Source organism: Oryctolagus cuniculus, chromosome 1 (assembly GCF_051225735.1).
Source record: "Oryctolagus cuniculus isolate XC-2025 breed Fujian yellow rabbit chromosome 1, ASM5122573v1, whole genome shotgun sequence".
In the NCBI taxonomy this organism is placed as follows: domain Eukaryota; kingdom Metazoa; phylum Chordata; class Mammalia; order Lagomorpha; family Leporidae; genus Oryctolagus; species Oryctolagus cuniculus.
The window spans coordinates 225,901,381-225,917,699 of record NC_142867.1 but is presented as its reverse complement, the minus strand read 5'-3'; the positions used below and the strand labels follow the sequence as shown (position 1 = coordinate 225,917,699).

Genomic DNA, 16,319 nt, shown 5'->3' with positions numbered 1-16,319 from the left:
GGAGGAGGACGGCTGGTATGGCTGGGGGGGGGGGTAGGGAGCCCTGGCCACCTCTCCAGGGCCCCCACCACTCTAGCTGAGCAAACAGCAGCATCCCAGGTGCACCAGTCCTTCTAGAACGCAGAGGCCTTGAGGGCAGGGGCACAGGCCCACACCCGCGCTCCTCTGCGCTCCTGACCCCTGCCATCCAGACAGAGCCATCACTGGGTGTGACAGCAGAACACCTGTCTTACAGGTGCACAGAGCCCCAGGGAGGAAAAGGAACCAGCTGAGAGAGAAGGCCAGGCTTGAATTCCCCATGCAGGGCACCTTAGGGCTAACCTTCTCAAACCGTGATGTATAGGACAGCCTCGGAACCTCTTTAAGCACAGACACGAGGAATCTGCACCTTAACAGTGCCCCACTGCTTGTGATAAAAGCACCACCCGCACACACCACTGCCCAAGTGCGCCCATCGGCTCCATCTCCATCTCTCCATCTCTCCATCTCTCTCTCTCTCACACACTCACTCACACTCACACATACACACACACACACGCACCTGTAGGCAAGTGCAGGACCAAAGTCCCAATCAGACCATGGGCTCTAAAGACAGATGCTGCATTTGGGGTGCAGCCCCATCTGTTACTTGTTGGATGACCTAGGGCCTGGGTCTAGGTCTAGGACCTAGAGACTGAATCCCTCAGTCTCTCTAAACCTGTTTCTTTATATGCAAATGACGGTAAGAAGAGGACCTTAAGGGGTCTCCAGGATGCAGGGAAACCCAGGAGAGCTCTCATCGTGCTCTCTGGAGATGATAAACACTCAGGACGCGGGGCTGTGTGTGCTGTGTGTGTTCAATGCCTAAGCGAAGGAACAGAATGCCAGGCCCCAGGGAACCGCAGTGAATAGCTGAGCCAGTAAGAGCCACCCAAAGGTTGTAGCAGAGTCATTGGGGACAGGGCACAGGGACGCGAGCTTCCTGTCCCAACAGGGGGCATTTTCTAACAGGCCAGAGTTGCCTGCTCGGGACAGCAGCTGCCTGGTGAACTCAGCCGTCACCGCAGGAGCCTAGAAGACAGACCAGGTGCTCGCCAGGTGGAGATGCGGCGCCCCAGTGGGAAGAAGGGGGAGCGGCCGGCTTCAGGTGATCTTGAAGGTGACTCTGGGCCAGGTTCTGCCGGTCAGCCCCTCTCCCCACCATGCTGGTGAATCAGATCAGTTGCTGTCCCCTGAGTTTTTGACAGCTCTAGTCCCCAGGCATGCAAAAGGGGGAGAGAAGTCAAGACAGGCAGAGTTCCCCACACTCATCCCTCCTCTGGCGAGTCCATGGCAGGGAAGTGGCTGGGCAGAGCCGTCTTCAACCTGGGGCCCACACCCCCACTGAGATCATTTGCCCCCAAGGGTGTGTGCATCTGTGCACTTCTCTCAAAAGGGCTGGAAGGCGGAGAGGAACCGAGGCACAAGGGTGTCCAATCCCTGGGGAGGGCCCAAGCTCCAGGGTGCAGACCGGGTGCCCAAGGCTGTTCACCTATGAGCCTGATGCTCACAAAAACCTCACTGCAGCCCCCCCGCCCACCAGGACAGAACCTTTGAGCTCAGAGAGGGTAAGAGACCTGCCAAAGGGCACACAGCAAGGGCAGGTTCTCTGCGCTTCAAAGCTGGGGTTGGGGCTTTAACTCCAGGTGTCAAGAAGACACAGAAAGAAGTGAACATCGAGTTACTGCTCCCTTATGATCTTTCTGGGTGACAAGAGACCTACTCACCCACCCACAGCCAGGATTAAGGTAGTTTCTCCCCCTAAGCAACAGAAGGGGGGCAGGGAGGGGCGTCGACATGGGACTCGTGCCAGAGGGCTCAGAACAGGACCACCCAGAAACCAGAAACCCTGCCATCAAGGCCGGCGCACGCACGCAGTTGTTAGGTAAAAGGCTTCTCTGCTCCGCTCCAGGTGTTGGGGGGGGGGGGGGCGGGGTTCCAAGCAGGCCGGGAAAGGGCAAGGAGGCCTCACCTGCACGACCCCAACTGGCTAGGACCGAACGCAAGCCACCCGAACATTGGCTGCCCCTGGGGGCAACGGGTGCGCGCTACCACCGCGCCCCAGGGTGTGCTGGGGAGTCTGAGATTTTAGGAGACGGCTGGAGAAGCCCCCTCCCCAGCCGAGGGTACCTTCCCCCAGAGCACCCAGCGGCAGCCCCATCCCGCGGCGGGGGACAGAGGCAGAGCGCGCACAACCGAGCGCACGGGGTCAAAGCTGGGCGCCAAGATCCCTGCGGGGCAGCAGACCGCAGGGCGGAAGAAGGGATACGGCGAAGCCCCCACGCATCGCCCCAGGGCCCCCAGATGGCGCTCGGACCCCCTGCAAGCCTCCCGGGCCGCCTCGACCGGACCCGCCGGCCCTCGCTCTTACCTCTACGCGCAGGCCAGGACGCTGGGCGCTGCCATCCCAGAGGCGCCGGAGCCCGAGCCGCCCAGGCCCAGGGCCGCGAGGTCCCGAAGTGGCAGGGTCGCCGAGCGGCGGCAGCAAAGTTTGCAGTCGCGCCAGCTGGGCCGAGCGGCGCGGGCCGGGCAGGCGGCGGGCCCGGCAGGGGCGCGCTCCGGGCGCCGCCGCTCTCCCGCTGGCTCGCGGGCTCCCCCGGCCACCCGGCGGGCCCAGCCCGGCCAATCGCAGGCCCCGCCGGCCGCAGCTCCGCCCGCCCGCCGGGGCCCGAGCGGGGGCGGGAGGGGCGGGATGGGGGCGCACCTGTTTGGCCGCGGGACCCGCCGCCCCCCGCGCGTCCCGGCCGGTTGGAGCGCACGCCCCTGTCCGGCCTGCCCCAGGATCCAAGCCGGGCCACAAGCCCCTTCCCCTTCTGGGCTCGGCGGCATGGAGTGAGCCCGGGGTCTCGGCTGCACCGCCGAGCCCTGGCCCCTAGCACGGCAAAACCAGGTCTTTGGTCCGGGACAGTAGGAGCACGGGGCCCGGGGGTGGGCCGCGATTTCCTTCACGGGTCCCTCTCCCACCCTCCAGCACCCACTCCGTCAAGGATCTTGGGGCGCCCGCCTACGCCGTGCCCTTTCCTGCGCGCCATCTCCGATCTCAGGGAGCCACGGACTGGAGAAGGCAGAGCCCCCGAGCTGAAGTCGCAAGGACCCCAGGGTCCCCATTCTAGTGCACGCTTGCCATCCGCTTCAGCGCGCCCTCCACCCCCCGCCCCAATTCATCTTGGAGACACAACAAATATTAAAGCTTTACGATGTTATCGACCCATTTGCCAGATAGGCACACTGAGTCCAGAGCGTGGCAGGGGCCGGAGGGAAACGTACGCGTTTCCGACATTTTCTGGCGAACGCGAGTTTGCAGACAGAGCCTGGCCCCTCTTTCCGGGCTCTGGGCCGTGGCCTGGGGCCGCCCCGCCCCGCCCTCGCCCCCCGCGGGCGCCGCGCGGCCTTACCTCGGCGGTAGAGCAAATCCTCGCAGAGCGAGCCCGCGGGAGGCCCCAGCAGGGGCAGCGAGGCCGTGCCGCCGCCGCCGCCCATCCCTGACGGCCTCGGCCGCGGCCCTTCCACCGTCCGCGGTGCCTGTGGGGCTAGCGCCGTGGCCACGGCCTCCGCCTCGGGGGTCGCTCCGGGACCCGGCCCGGGCTGGGCGGCGCGCAGGACCGCCGGATTCCCGGGGCTGTCGGGGCTGGGACTCCCGGGGCGGTAGTCCGGGCGCGGGCGGGCGCAGGTGGCCCGGGGCAGGGCGCTATTTTTAGCGAGAGCTGTTCTCCCAGTCGGACAGACAGAACCGGTTGACGCGGCCGCTCGGGCAGGGCCTGCGCCGGAGCTCCCCGGACAGGCCGCCGCGGCGCTGCTGAAAGCCGATCCTCACTCCCGCCTCTCATTCCAGGGGGAGCCGGCGGCGGCCTCTCCGAAGGCAGCGCCTGCGCCCCGGCCCGCGTGCACGCCCAGCGCTGAGCTTTTTTAAACTGGCGGTGAAACCTGCCCCAGCTTCCTTACGCTGACCCCACGCCTCAGAGGACGTCCCACAAAATGCCCACCCGCAGCCCCTGCCTTCCTGCGGGGGTCCGGAGCCCCCATAGGAGCTGGCACCACACCTCACTCAAGGATGAAGGCAGGTCTGCGTGGGACCTGTGGACAGCACAGCTCCGAAATCTACAGCAGCACTAACCCAACACTGGCTGTGTGCCCTTGGCAAATGATTGTCCCTCTGTGCCTCGGTTTCCCCTTCTGCAGGGGCCCAGAGGTGCTATATAAGAAGTCCTTTTGTAAACAAGAGCCTTCCATGGAAATTGTTAGAGTGAGAGATGCATGCTTTCTCAGGAAGCCACTAGCTCTCTAATTCCAGGCAGGGACCCAAAAGGTACAACTAAACCATGAGGCATCACCTACAGATAGTTAAATAGGTCATCAGACTAGAATAGAGGTTATAAAATTAGCCTCGCACATGTACGGAAACTTGATATTTGGCAGAGGTGGCAAGGCAGGTCAGTAGGCAAGGGTGGACTTTTCTATAAATGGTGCTGGAGTGATTAGATGTCCATGTTAGAAAAAAAAAAAGATGGAATCCCTACCTCACACCACGCAGTTAAGATCCATGTAAGGTGTACTGAGGACTTGTACAAGAAGGCTTGGAAGAGGCAGGGGTGTCTTTAAGGCCCTGACAGCACAACCCACAAGGCAAAGGTAGATACACTTAATTAAAGCTTAAAACTCCTGTTTACCCAAAGAAGCTACTTGTTGTAACATGGTATCCAAAAGATACACAGCCATTCTACAAATCCATTTTCAAAAGAAACAATAGGAAATTGAGCAAGCTCTATGAACAAGGCACAGAAGATAAAACCTGAATGGCCAATAAACAGATAATCCCATTGATAATCGGGGAAATGCAAGATAAAACCCCAGGAAAGTGCAGTTCCACACCTGTCAGATGGGCGCAAAGTCTGCAGGTGGCCAGCAGGTGCCAAGGGGAAGGCAGGGCTCTGTGACCTGCTGGCAGGGAGGGGAAGGGGTGCAGCCCCTCCGATAAACAGCTTGGCAACCTTCAGGAGTGTCAAGGAACCCATCTTCACTTCTGGGGTGTCCCCGAGAAGCTCTTGCTCATTGGGACAATGTTGGGGTTAGGAAGCAGCCCAGTGTCACCAGGAGAAGTGGGCGTGGACAAAGGCTACAGTGGCAGGTGCGATTCTGCACCGTGGTGAGGAGTGCCTCGTGTCTCACGTTGAGGGGAGCCGGTTGCAGAAGATCAAGTTACACATCATTCACACAGGCTTCTAAAACATGCGAAGCAAAGTACCACATCTTGCCTAGGAAGGCACAGTGTGGCTAAAAGTATCAAAGCATTCAAAGGAGGGGTGCGCATTGTGGCGTGCAGTGGGCTAAGCTGCCACTTGGGACCCGCATCCCACTTTGGACTGCTCATTCAAGTATCGGTTACTCCACTTCTGATCCAGTTCCTTGCTAGTGCACCTGGGAAGCAGCAGATGGTGGCTCGAGTACTTGAGTCCCTGCCACACTCAAGTGGGAGACCCAGAGGGAATTCCTGGCTCCTGGCTTTGGCCGGTCCCAGCCCTGGCCAATGTGGCCATTTGAGGAAAGAACCAAGGGATGGAAGACCGCTCTCTTTCTGTCTCTCTGCTGATCAGATAAATAAATAGGTCTTTAAAAGGGGAGTGCATTCAGAGAGAAATGCTAAATACCCCCATTCAGCAACGGGCAGAGGGAGATGTGAGGGGGTGGGAGGAAGGGGGCTTCCGCCCATTTTGGCGAGGTTTGATTTCTTGACTGGGGCATTAAGTTCGTAGGTGTTTGTCTTTTTTTTTTTTTTTTTTTTTTTTTTTTTTTGACAGGCAGAGTGGACAGAGAAGAGAGAGACAGAGAGAAAAGTCTTCCTTTTGCCGTTGGTTCACCCTCCAATGGCTGCCGCGGCCAGCGTGGGGTGGCCGGTGCACCGCACTGATCCGATGGCAGGAGCCAGGTACTTATCCTGGTCTCCCATGTGGGTGCAGGGCCCAAGTACTTGGGCCATCCTCCACTGCACTCCCTGGCCACAGCAGAGAGCTGGCCTGGAAGAGGGGCAACCGGGACAGAATCCGGCACCCCGACCGGGACTAGAACCCGGTGTGCCGGTGCCGCAAGGCGGAGGATTAGCCTAGTGAGCCGCGGCGCCAGCTCTTATTCTCAATAGTATTTTTAAGAGTGGGTGTTTGGTGTAAGCAGTCCAGACAGCACTTGGAACACTGCCGTGCAAGACCCAGCCAGACTCCCAGCTCCTGGCTTTGGCCTGGCCCAGTCTTGGCTGGTGTGGACATTGTGGGAATTGAACCAGCAGATGGGAGATCTCTCTCACTTGCTTGCTCTCAAGTAAATAAATAAAAACTTAAAAAAAAAAAAAAAACAGCCTTTCTTGGGCAGGCATTTAGTACAGGAATTAAGATGCTACTTGGGGGCTGCTGGTGTAGCGGGTAAAGCCACCACCTGCAATGCCAGCATCCCATATGGGCGCCAGTTCAAGTCCCAGCTGTTCCACTTCTGATCCAGCTCTGCTATGGCCTGGGAAAGCAGTAGAAGATGGCCCAAGTCCTTGGGCCCCTGCACCTGTGTGGGAGACCCGGAAGAAGCTCCTGGCTTCTTATCGGTGCAGCTCCAGCTGTTGCGGCCATCTGGGGAGTGAACCAGCAGATGGAAGACACCTCTCTCTCTGCCTCTGCTTCTGCCCCTCTGTAACTGTCTTTCAAATAAATAAAAATAATCTTAAAAGAATATGTCACTTGGGATGCCAGCATCCCATATCGGGATGCCTGGGTTTGAGTCCCACCTCCACTCTCACTGCAGCTTCCTGCTAATGTGCAGCCCGGGAGGCAGAGCGTGGGTTCCTGCCACCCCTGTGGGCAACCTGCATTGAGTTGCGAGCTCCTAGCTTCCGCCCAACAGTCTCAGCTGTGGCTGGCATTTGGAGAGTGAACCTGAGGATTGGCCATCCCTATCTCTCTCTCTCTCTCTCTCTCTCTTGTTCTCTGCCTCTCAAATAAAAATAAGTAAATAATTTTTGAAACTTCATGGAAATGGAATTAAAAGGTATGTTTATAAAAATTTAAAATAAAAAAGCTTAAGGTACAAAGCAAGCATGATCCAGTCACCAAGTCATGAAGTACTCAGCACAAGGCCGGGCTCAGTACCACGTGCTCATTAATCTAAAGTGGGTGAATAGCCGCAGGCCCGGTCTCCACTGGAGTCCACACCCCAGTCCCCGCCAGCTGAGACACCCCCACCCCAGCTGCACCAAGCAGCCAGGGATCCCAAGCCTCTGCCAAAAAACTGCCTTTTTGCATTTACAGGAATGTGCCTCTTGGAATGCCTGTCTTGCCCACCTCAGCTGGACCAGGGCCTGTTTCTCCCACGAGAGCCCAGCACAGGCCTTCCAGCCCCTGGAGAGCCCCTGAGAGATCCTCACGGACTCCCCGGTGGACGAGTGCCCCAGCAATTGGCTGCAGACCGTTGCACCTGCTATGGGTCTGCCTCCAGCAGCAGACTGGATTCTTCCAGGGCACCGCCTGAGTCCCACCTCCACTTCTCACTGCAGCCCCACCAACTGCACAGGGCCTGCCACAGGAAAGTTTGTTGAGTTAACAAAAGAGCTGTGTGGTCCCAAATTCTCAGACACCTAAAGGGGTCCCACCAAACTCTCAAAAGGATGGCAACCCTGCCCCTACTGAATCGACTGCTCAGTCATCACAGAGTGTGCGTGGTGGTCCTGTGACCTCTGGGGCCCAGGAGGGCTGGGTTCACGTCCAGGCTGAGCCTCTGGTCAGCTGTGTGATGTAGGGCACGCTACTGTGCCTCTCTGAGCCCCCAATTCCTGGGTCCCCACAACCAGAGTGGGATGCGGGATTACCACGAGGGGTTAGTCTGAGGATTCAGTGGGCTCATAGAGGCGAAATGCATGGCCCCATCCTTGGGATAGTTAGCAATTACGTGAATATTGGCCAAGAGGGAGATGCTTACAGAGGAGGGTGGAAGGAGCCCTGTTGGGTCCCTGTGGAAGTGAGAGGCAGATAGAAGTTCCAGGGGGTGTTGTCCAGTTTTGTAGAAAGGCATGCACCCCCCACTCTGAATTAAAACTCCCCTGCTCCTTCCTCCTGTCCTTTGTCCCCCCCTTCCCTTGCCCCGCGCAAGGGGCTACACAGCACTTCAGCATCACAGACCCTCTTCTCTGTCCTGCCACATCCGTTCTGCTCCTGCACGTGGCCCGGAGATCCCAGTCTGGGTCCGTCTTTTTCCTGGCAGCCTCCATCTGCAGTGGCGACAGAGCCTGCGGCACCTTCCCCAGGGACGCCTCCGCAGTGATTCACCAAACGCACCATCCGCGCTGTGCATGCAAAATCTACCTGTGGCCACTTGTCAGGTGCTTTCTTGCAGGCAACACACACATGGGATGGCAGATTGCTTCTGCACAGAGTCCCGGAGACGAATGGGCCCGTGTCATGTGTGATGCAAGCAGACAGATACCTGAAGTGCCCAGGCCTGCATGGTCATGGACATGAACAGCACAGTGTACCGCGGGGTTCTGCTGAGATGCCCCGAGCAAATGCACCCATCCCTCTGCGATCCATGTCTTACTCGACCATGCATTATCCTGGCGACGTGGGCATTGGCCACCCAGGGCACCTCCTGGCCCTTCTTTCCTGGGGGGCCCTTCCCTCATTCTCCCCAGGAGGCTCTCAAAGCCCGGCCCCAATCGTGCCACGTCCACTCTTGCTTGCAGGCTTCCGGCTGCTTCCATGGCTGCTCTCACATGACCGCCAGGCTTTGGACAGCCTGGCCCTCGCCCGCCTCTCCAGTCTCACTTCTTGCCAACTTTCCCCCCATTTCTCTGCCTCCAGACAACTACCAAGGGGTCAAGCAAGCAACATGCCTCCCTGGGGCGTGACTTTTGCATGCCAGGCCCTGTCACCAGGGCTCTTTCCTCTGTTCCTTCTCCCCTCCGATGGCAGCTTCTCGTCAGTGCCTCAGGACTGCGTGAGCCCTGGGTGAGTGCTGGGCACCCTCGAGCCCTGGGAGCGCACCTGGTTTTGCTCATCATCGTATCCTCCTTCTGCCCCAACACACAGAAATACACACACACACACACACACACAGCCAGGGCCCCAGCACATCGCAGGTGCTCAGCGAATGTTTGTTGAGTGAATCCATGTCAGCTGGCTCGCCTCCCTGGGTGGATTTGTTTATCACTGCTGGACATTGCTAGTTGCCAGAAGCTTCTACACCTGGACACACAAGTTTGAGTGCTTTTCCACGTGTCCCATGTCTTCTCTCACTTAATTCCTGCAGCCACCTCTGAGGAGGTTCAGTGCCATCTGTTTCCTTGAGCAGATGAGAACCTGAGGCTCAGAAAGCTTGAGCAACGTGGGCAAGGTCACGCCCTACGCAAACGGCAGAGCCTGGACGCAAAGCCACATCCAATCCAATGCGGGCCACCCCATCCTACACTCAGCGCTTGGCGGCTGTATCAGCTAAGTGGTCACTTCACCTCGGGCTGCCGTGGTGGACCTGGGAGCCTCGATGAGACAAGTGAAGTTTGATTCCGTCTCATCAACTGAAGCATCATAGGATGCAGACCCAGGCCCATGAGAGGCCTGGAGCAAGGCTGGAAAGAATGGGGGTGGGGGAGAACGGAGAGAGGGTGGGGCCAGGAAGAGAGCAGCCCGGATCCAGTGTGCGTCGAGCAGCAATGGGGGAGCAAACCGCAGAAAGGTGCAAAGCTGGCTTCTGCCGTGAGATTTCTGAGAATTGAACACCCAGAGAGGGGGTAGCTGGCATCAGGCAGCACGCGTGGAGGAAGGCTCCAGGGGTCCTGTGTTGAGAAAGCACCCCGGGTCCTGGACAGCTTGTTTGTTTTGAGGGGCACACCTGCCCCTGATCAGTCCTGATGCTTTGATTCGGCCTCCCCAGCTCCTCCCTGCCCACCCCTGCTGCCCATGGCATCTCCGAGTGCCTGAGTCCATGCCGGGCTTGGGCTGGGTGCTAGGGACTCACAGACAGGACAGTCAGCTGCTCCCGTGTGCAGGGGGAAGACAGGCAGTGGTGTCACCAGGGCCCATGGCGCAGCCTAGGTGCTGAGCCATGGCCCCAGGAGAGCCCCCCAGTGCACCGCTGAGCACAGCTGCTGACTGCTAAGACAGAGGATGGGTCCTGGCCCCAGTAACGACTTGCGGGGAGCTGATCCTCCAGTGTGCATTAAAGGGGCAGAGGGAAAAGCTGGCCAGGCAAAGAGGAAGCCGCCCAGGCAAGACCAAGGCCATGTGATGTGACCTGGCCTCCTACGGGAGTCAAGGCCCAGCATGGAGCCTCGGGAGTAACGGGGCAGCAGGAGGCAAGGCAGCGGGTGGGAGGCGAGGGAGGCAAGGGAGGGCGGACAGATGGCAGAAAGAGGAGTTTGGCCAAAGACAAATCAGAGGTGGGACTACGGCTGGAGCTCTAGGTTTCAGGGGTGTGGTGGTCCCTGTGGTGCAACCCAGATGTCCCTTTAGGAAGAGGGGACTCCCTTGCCAGGTGTGGGGGCTGCCGGAAGCCACTCTCGCCGTCCGCCTCTTTGGGGTTGCCTCTGTGGGAGGCAGCCCTCTTCTTCCTGGGGCGTCCTCATCCAAGGACTGACCCAGCCTCACACACTAAAGGCCTGGCCCCCTGGCACTGCTCAGGACCACTCTGCAGGGGCCAGCCCAGAGCCGCTCCCCACCCCATTCCCCAGCAACCGTGCCCCTGGTGCATGATAAGCAGCGAGTGCAGGGCTTTCACGGGTGGATAGGAGTTTGCCAGGCTGTGTGCCTAAAGAGAAAAAAAATCATCCTGGCTGGGGATGATGGGCAGATGAAATACAAGAGACCAGTTCAACAGACATGTCATGTACACAATGAGTGTGTTTTAGTGTAAGTATGTGCTAGGCCACCTTTGCCCCCATTCCTCAGCTTCGTGGATGTCCCGCACTGTGGCCCAAGTACCTCTCATATCCGTCACGTCTCTCCCTTGCTCAGACACCTGCAGGGCCCCCCCGATGTCCAACCCCTCAGCTGGCCTCATCCTCAGCTCCTCTCTCAACGTCTGTGCCCACCCTCGAATGGCCCCTTCAGTCTCCTGCCTCTGGCTGTTTCCCCTGCCTACAGCTCCCTCTCCCTGTGTCCACTCTTCCAGGAAGCTCCCTAGATTTAGGTCCCTTGGGTGAGTGGAAGGCATCGTCTCCACTGATGCATAGCACCAGCACCTCGGGCAAGTCATTTCACTTCTCCGAGCCTCCATATCCTTGTCCGTAAAATGGGCATGATGTGCGGAGGGGACGAGAGGCCGTGTTTGGAAGCATCGGATGTCGGACACATCCTGAACACTGGTGCCCCTCCCGCCTGTGGCCAGGTCCCTGCCTGGCACCCAGCGGGCACAAAGGCCCATCTGCTGAATTTAATTGGCTCAACGGCCCCGAGCTTTTACAGTTCAACTTGCTTCTTGCAATCACGATTGCCCAACTGCGGCATTTCGACAAATTTAACCTTCTGCACCACGAAACAATGAGGCCACTGCAACCCAACTGCATACCAGTTTCTCCCCCAGTTGTCAGGGTGCCAGGCCAGCTTCCCCAAAAAGGGCTCCTGTGGTGGTACACACACGGCACCAAGCCTCTCCCATGCCAAGCAGGTGCGATCCAACACACACACAACACACACACACACACACACACACACACGCACACATGCTGTCGTCCCAGGCCCTCCCTGTCCCAGATCCCAGAAGGTGATTTCTCAGAGCCATTAGCATACGACCCCACTGCCACGCTTGGGAGCCACGAGATGAGCCTGAGATTTTGCCACACCTGTTCGTCTCTGGCAAGTCCCCTGGAGCTCACCTGGCATCAGGACTCGCGGCTGCATTCTGTCATCATCACAGGGAGCTCTTTTGCTAATAGCAGAGGCGCCGCGATCTAATTTACTTTGGATGCCGGTGGCCGCCCTCCCAGAACCATCAGCTCCGGGCACTTTCAATTTCCAGGTCTGTTCCGCGTTCCCAAGAGAAGATGCAATTCTTCGTCATCGCCCAAACTCACCGAGGGGCACAAGGACTCTGCTCTGGGCATTTGAAAAAAATGCAGGGTGAGGTCTAGTGACAGGGGGCGGGAGGAGGGGGCTCCCTGTGGACAGGACTGCCAGGTCCAGTCGGTCCCTAAGGCGATTCCTGCACAGCCCTAATTTTTCTCCCATTCGTTCAGTATTACCTCGGGCGTTCTCATATCCCATTCTTGGAGTTTTTCCTTGGCAAGATCTGGTCTCTGCTGGTCACTGTATGCCAACAGTGCTACAAGCCCTGTGGCAGGTCTGTTCCACCTCGCCCCAACACATATCCACGCGCCATATCCCGCGGGCGCGGCAGGGGCGGCTCTCACCCCCATGCTGCAGATGAGAAAACGGAGGCGGGGAACTTAAAACTCTGTGTCACTACCTGATAAGGGACACAGCTGGCATTTGACCCCTGGACTGTGACCTTCCCCCAGCTTCTCACACCAGGAATCTCCCTTTCCCTCTGCTAGGATTTCACTGCAGCTCTGGGAGGGGGGCGGTTTTAGCCCCATTTTATGGAGGAAGAGACAAGTAGACGGAGGAGGTGGGACTTGACCCTGAGATTCGGATGCTGCCCCTGGGGCTGCTGTGGCCGGAACTGGGAAACCTCTAAAATGTTTGTCAACAGCCTTGGCTGCAGGCTGGGTGGAAGGTAATTAACTGAGTGCCCCGTGACCAGTGGCCTGGATCCCTTGGGGACTGAGCCCCCTCCCCACCCCCCATGCCTCAGCAGCTGCCTTTGTCATTCTCTGTTATCAGACAACTCCACTTTCCCATTCCTCTGCACTGGCTCATCTGTTTAGGCTTTCAACAGAGGCCTGCCTGGCTCAACAGGAAGAGCCGCGAGGGAGGTGGACGTCCCCTGCTCCTCCCTGCACACCAGGGGCCAGGCCGGTTTTCTCTGGATCTTGCCCTCCCGTCTCTGCAGAAAGCCGAGAGGCCCGCACCAGCCCCTGGAGCTCTGGAACCTGATGGAGCTTTCTTTTTGCAGATGCAGAACTTGAGGCAGCAGCCTTGTTCCCATCAGCGGGGAGCCAGCTGCTCTCCTTGGAGGGGCAAAGGGGTCTCTCCTCCGTGGTAACTTTGAGCATCTCCTGGGACACAGTCTCATGGCTCTTGGGGTTCTTAGCACCAGGCTGTGGGGAACCTGCTGTGCTGTATGGGCAGCTAAATGCCCAAGCCCCACCCCACCCCGTCCCCGCCCTGCCCCATCACCTGTCTTGCCTGATTGCCCTCATCGAGGGCCAAGTCCTAGAGGGATCTGTCACCAAGGCCAGGCTGTGCCCAAGACCTCCGTGCCTTGGGGGAGATGAGCTGTGCAGGAGTCTCAGTCGCCACCAAAGAGCTCGGCAGGGCCGAGGGCTGACGCATGCACGCTGGGTGGCCAGCAGGATGGGCTCCACCCCCAACCACCCCCCACCCCGCCCCGGGCTCATTTGTCTTCTCTCTCTGACCTTCTCCCTTTTCTGCAAACAGGTTGGTTAACCCATCCCTGCGTCCATCCTTGCTTTCTGTTGCAGGCCTAAGGCTGCAAGGGAGCACGACAAACTCAGGTGCCACTTCAGAGCCCTGGGCATGTGGGTCTCAAGTCAAGCAACTGGTGCCACCAACACACAGTCGCAGGGCTGGGAGGGCTTCCTGGAGGCAGTGGTGACTAAAAGGGCACCAGCGTGTGAGTAAGAGTTGGCCCAGTTTGGGGGTAGTGGGAAGAGGCAGTTGTTCCAGGTTCAGAAGAGAGGGGCAGGACCCTCCGAGGCTTAGGAGGGGCCACAGCTGGGCCTGGCAGACGTGTGACGGGGCACTGCAGGCAGGGAGAAGTCAGCTGGCCAGGACGCAGGCAGCGGACTGCCAAGGGCCCTAGAGGGACTGTGCAAGAGCCAGGAACTTGGCCCTGCGGCCGGGGGAGCCAGTGGAGGAGGGAGACCAGGCCCATGTTTTGAAGCTTGCTAGGCTGCACATGGCTGGGGCTGCGGCTGTAGCGCACCTGCGCTGCAGCTGTCCCATATGAGCACTGGTGCAGGTCCCCGCCGCTCCACTTCTGATCCAGCTCCCTGCCAATGCGCCTGGGAAGCAGCAGAAGATGGCCCAAGTGCTAGGGCCTCTGCCAGCCACATGGGAGACCTGGATGGAGTTTTCAGTCTCCTGGCTTTGGCCTGGCCGCTGCAGCCACTTAGGGAGATAGAAGAGAGAAGATCAATTTCTCTCTCTCTCTTTCTGCATCTCTCTTTCTCCCTCTGTAACTCTGCCTTTCAAATACATAAATCAATCTAGAAAAAGAAAGAAAGCCCCCACTGACCCTGTCACATGCCAGCAGCCCCAGGCCCCTCGTAAGCTCAGCACAGGCAGGTGGGCAGGGGGATTTGGGCTGCCAGCTGTGTGTCTCCTGGGACCTGGAAGTCACCCCGGGCCATGGATCAGGAAGGACACCAGCTCTATCCCCACGGGCTGGGTGACTCTGATTTGTTTGTGAAGACAAGTTTAGGCGGCAGGTTGGCTCCCCGGCCCCTGGCAGCCCCTGCCGTCTGAATCCTGACAAGCCCGGGCCCTCTGGCCCTGATGGCTGTCCCACAGCCTCTACCCCTGCCCCACACTGCGGCTGGGGAGGGGAGGTCCTATCCCCAAACACAAGCGCTTTTGTTCCTCCACCAGCCTGGCCTGCAGCCCTGCACCCACTGCTGGCAGAGTTTTCCTTGTGCTTAATGAGCCCCGGGTCAGCTGAGCGATGAGGAGTTGGCACTGAGGGGCTGGGGACAGGGGCTGGAGCCCAGGAGATTTCTGGCTATGGCTTTGTGCCCTGTCCCTCCCCTACTCAAATCCCATCCACAGCTCCTGCCTACTCAGACTGCGGGCTTGGGGCCGGCGCTGTGGCATAGCTGGTAAAGTGACCACCTGCAGTGCTGGCATCCTATATAGGTGCTTGTTCGAGCCCTGGCTGCTCCACTTCCCATCCAGCTCTCTGCTGTGGCCTGGGAAAGCAATGGAAGATGGCTCAAGTCCTTGGCCCCTTGCACCCATGTGGGAGACCTGGGAGAAGCTCCTGGCTCCTGGCTTTGGATCAGCGCAGCTCCAGTCATTGCAGCCATTTGGGGAGTGAACCAGCGGATGGAAGACCTCTCTCTCTCTCTCTCTGCCTCTTTATAACTCTGCCTTTCAAATAAATAAATAAATCTTTTTTTAAAAAAAAAAGGACTGCAGGCTTTTCTTTTGGTTTCCAAAGATCTATTTCATTGACTTGAAAGGCAGAGTGACAGAGAAAGGGAGAGAGAGAGACAGAGATGTTCTATCTGCCGGTTCACTTCCCAAATGGTTGAATGGCTAGGGCTGGACCAGGTCAAAGCCAGTAGCCTGGAACTAACTCCATCTGGGTCTCCCACGTGGGCGGCACAGGCCCAAGTACTCAGGGCATCTCCACTGTCTTCCCAGGCGCACCAGCAGGGAGCTGGGTAGGAAGTGGAGCAGCCAGGACTCTAACCGGGATATGGGAAGCCGGTGTCAGGAAACAAGTTTGCTTGGCACAGCAGGGACCTAGTGGGTAGTAGCTGGAACGCTGCTGAACATCTTACGATGCGGAGCTGTCCGGTCCTAAGTGACCACAGGGTGGAGACCAAGTCCGCACCCGCGTCCTCCTCCAGCCTCTCCGCTTGACAACCTCCGGAGACCTACTCCCACCACTGTGCTGCACTTAGCTCACCTCATTTCTCTGCTACCTGACAGGCCCCTCTCCTGCTGCCTCCTCCCAGAAGCCCCCACGGATTTCCCAGCTTGATCAGCTTTGCCTTGGCTGGGTCTCAGTCTACCCTGTTGTGTAAGGAGCAGCTGATTCCTGTGGAGCCCCAGGCTCCCTGGGGCACGGTCTCAGCCCCTCCTGCCTCTCCCAGGAGCAGGAACAGACCCAGCAGCCATGCACACGGGGCACACTAGGCTTTGGAGCTGGCAGCAGCCAGGTTAGAACCCTGACTATGCCACTCTAGCAGTGTGGACACATCGCCAGACCTCTGTGTGCCCCTGTTTGCTCCCAGGTACTGTGGGGCCAGTTCTGCAGGGGGATCCAGGGAGCCCGTGTCCTCTCCTTCTCTTCTCGCCCCACAGTGTGGCCGGCACTCCTGGTGCAAGAGGGGGTGGCCAGGGCTGCGCCCCGATGTCTGCCCCGGAAGCTGAGCCTGCACGGGCTGCGCAGGACACGGAGGGACGGGACGGAGCCCTCTGAGGCCACAGTTCAGGAAACCAGGCCGGGCTAAAGGCCACTGCCTCCGGCCC

The 16,319-nt window shown here is 58.9% G+C and overlaps 1 protein-coding gene across 13 annotated transcripts in view; it reads right to left on the bottom strand.

Annotated features, from left to right (window-relative positions):
* The window catches only part of DAB2IP (DAB2 interacting protein), a 170,538-nt gene that overhangs the window by 144,924 nt on the left and 9,295 nt on the right, over positions 1–16,319 (bottom strand). The window contains exon 1 of one of the 13 annotated variants that reach the window (XM_051855546.3): positions 11,822–12,067. The exons of 9 other annotated variants lie outside the window; for them this stretch is intronic. In XM_051855546.3, coding sequence (XP_051711506.2) covers positions 11,822–11,879 — 58 coding nt within the window. In that variant the 5' untranslated portion in view covers positions 11,880–12,067. Of the gene's footprint in view, positions 1–2,389; positions 2,606–3,413; positions 3,648–11,821; positions 12,068–16,319 lie in introns of those variants that run through there. 3 more of the 13 variants (XM_051855539.3, XM_051855583.3, XM_070056326.2) reach the window with 3 other exon arrangements.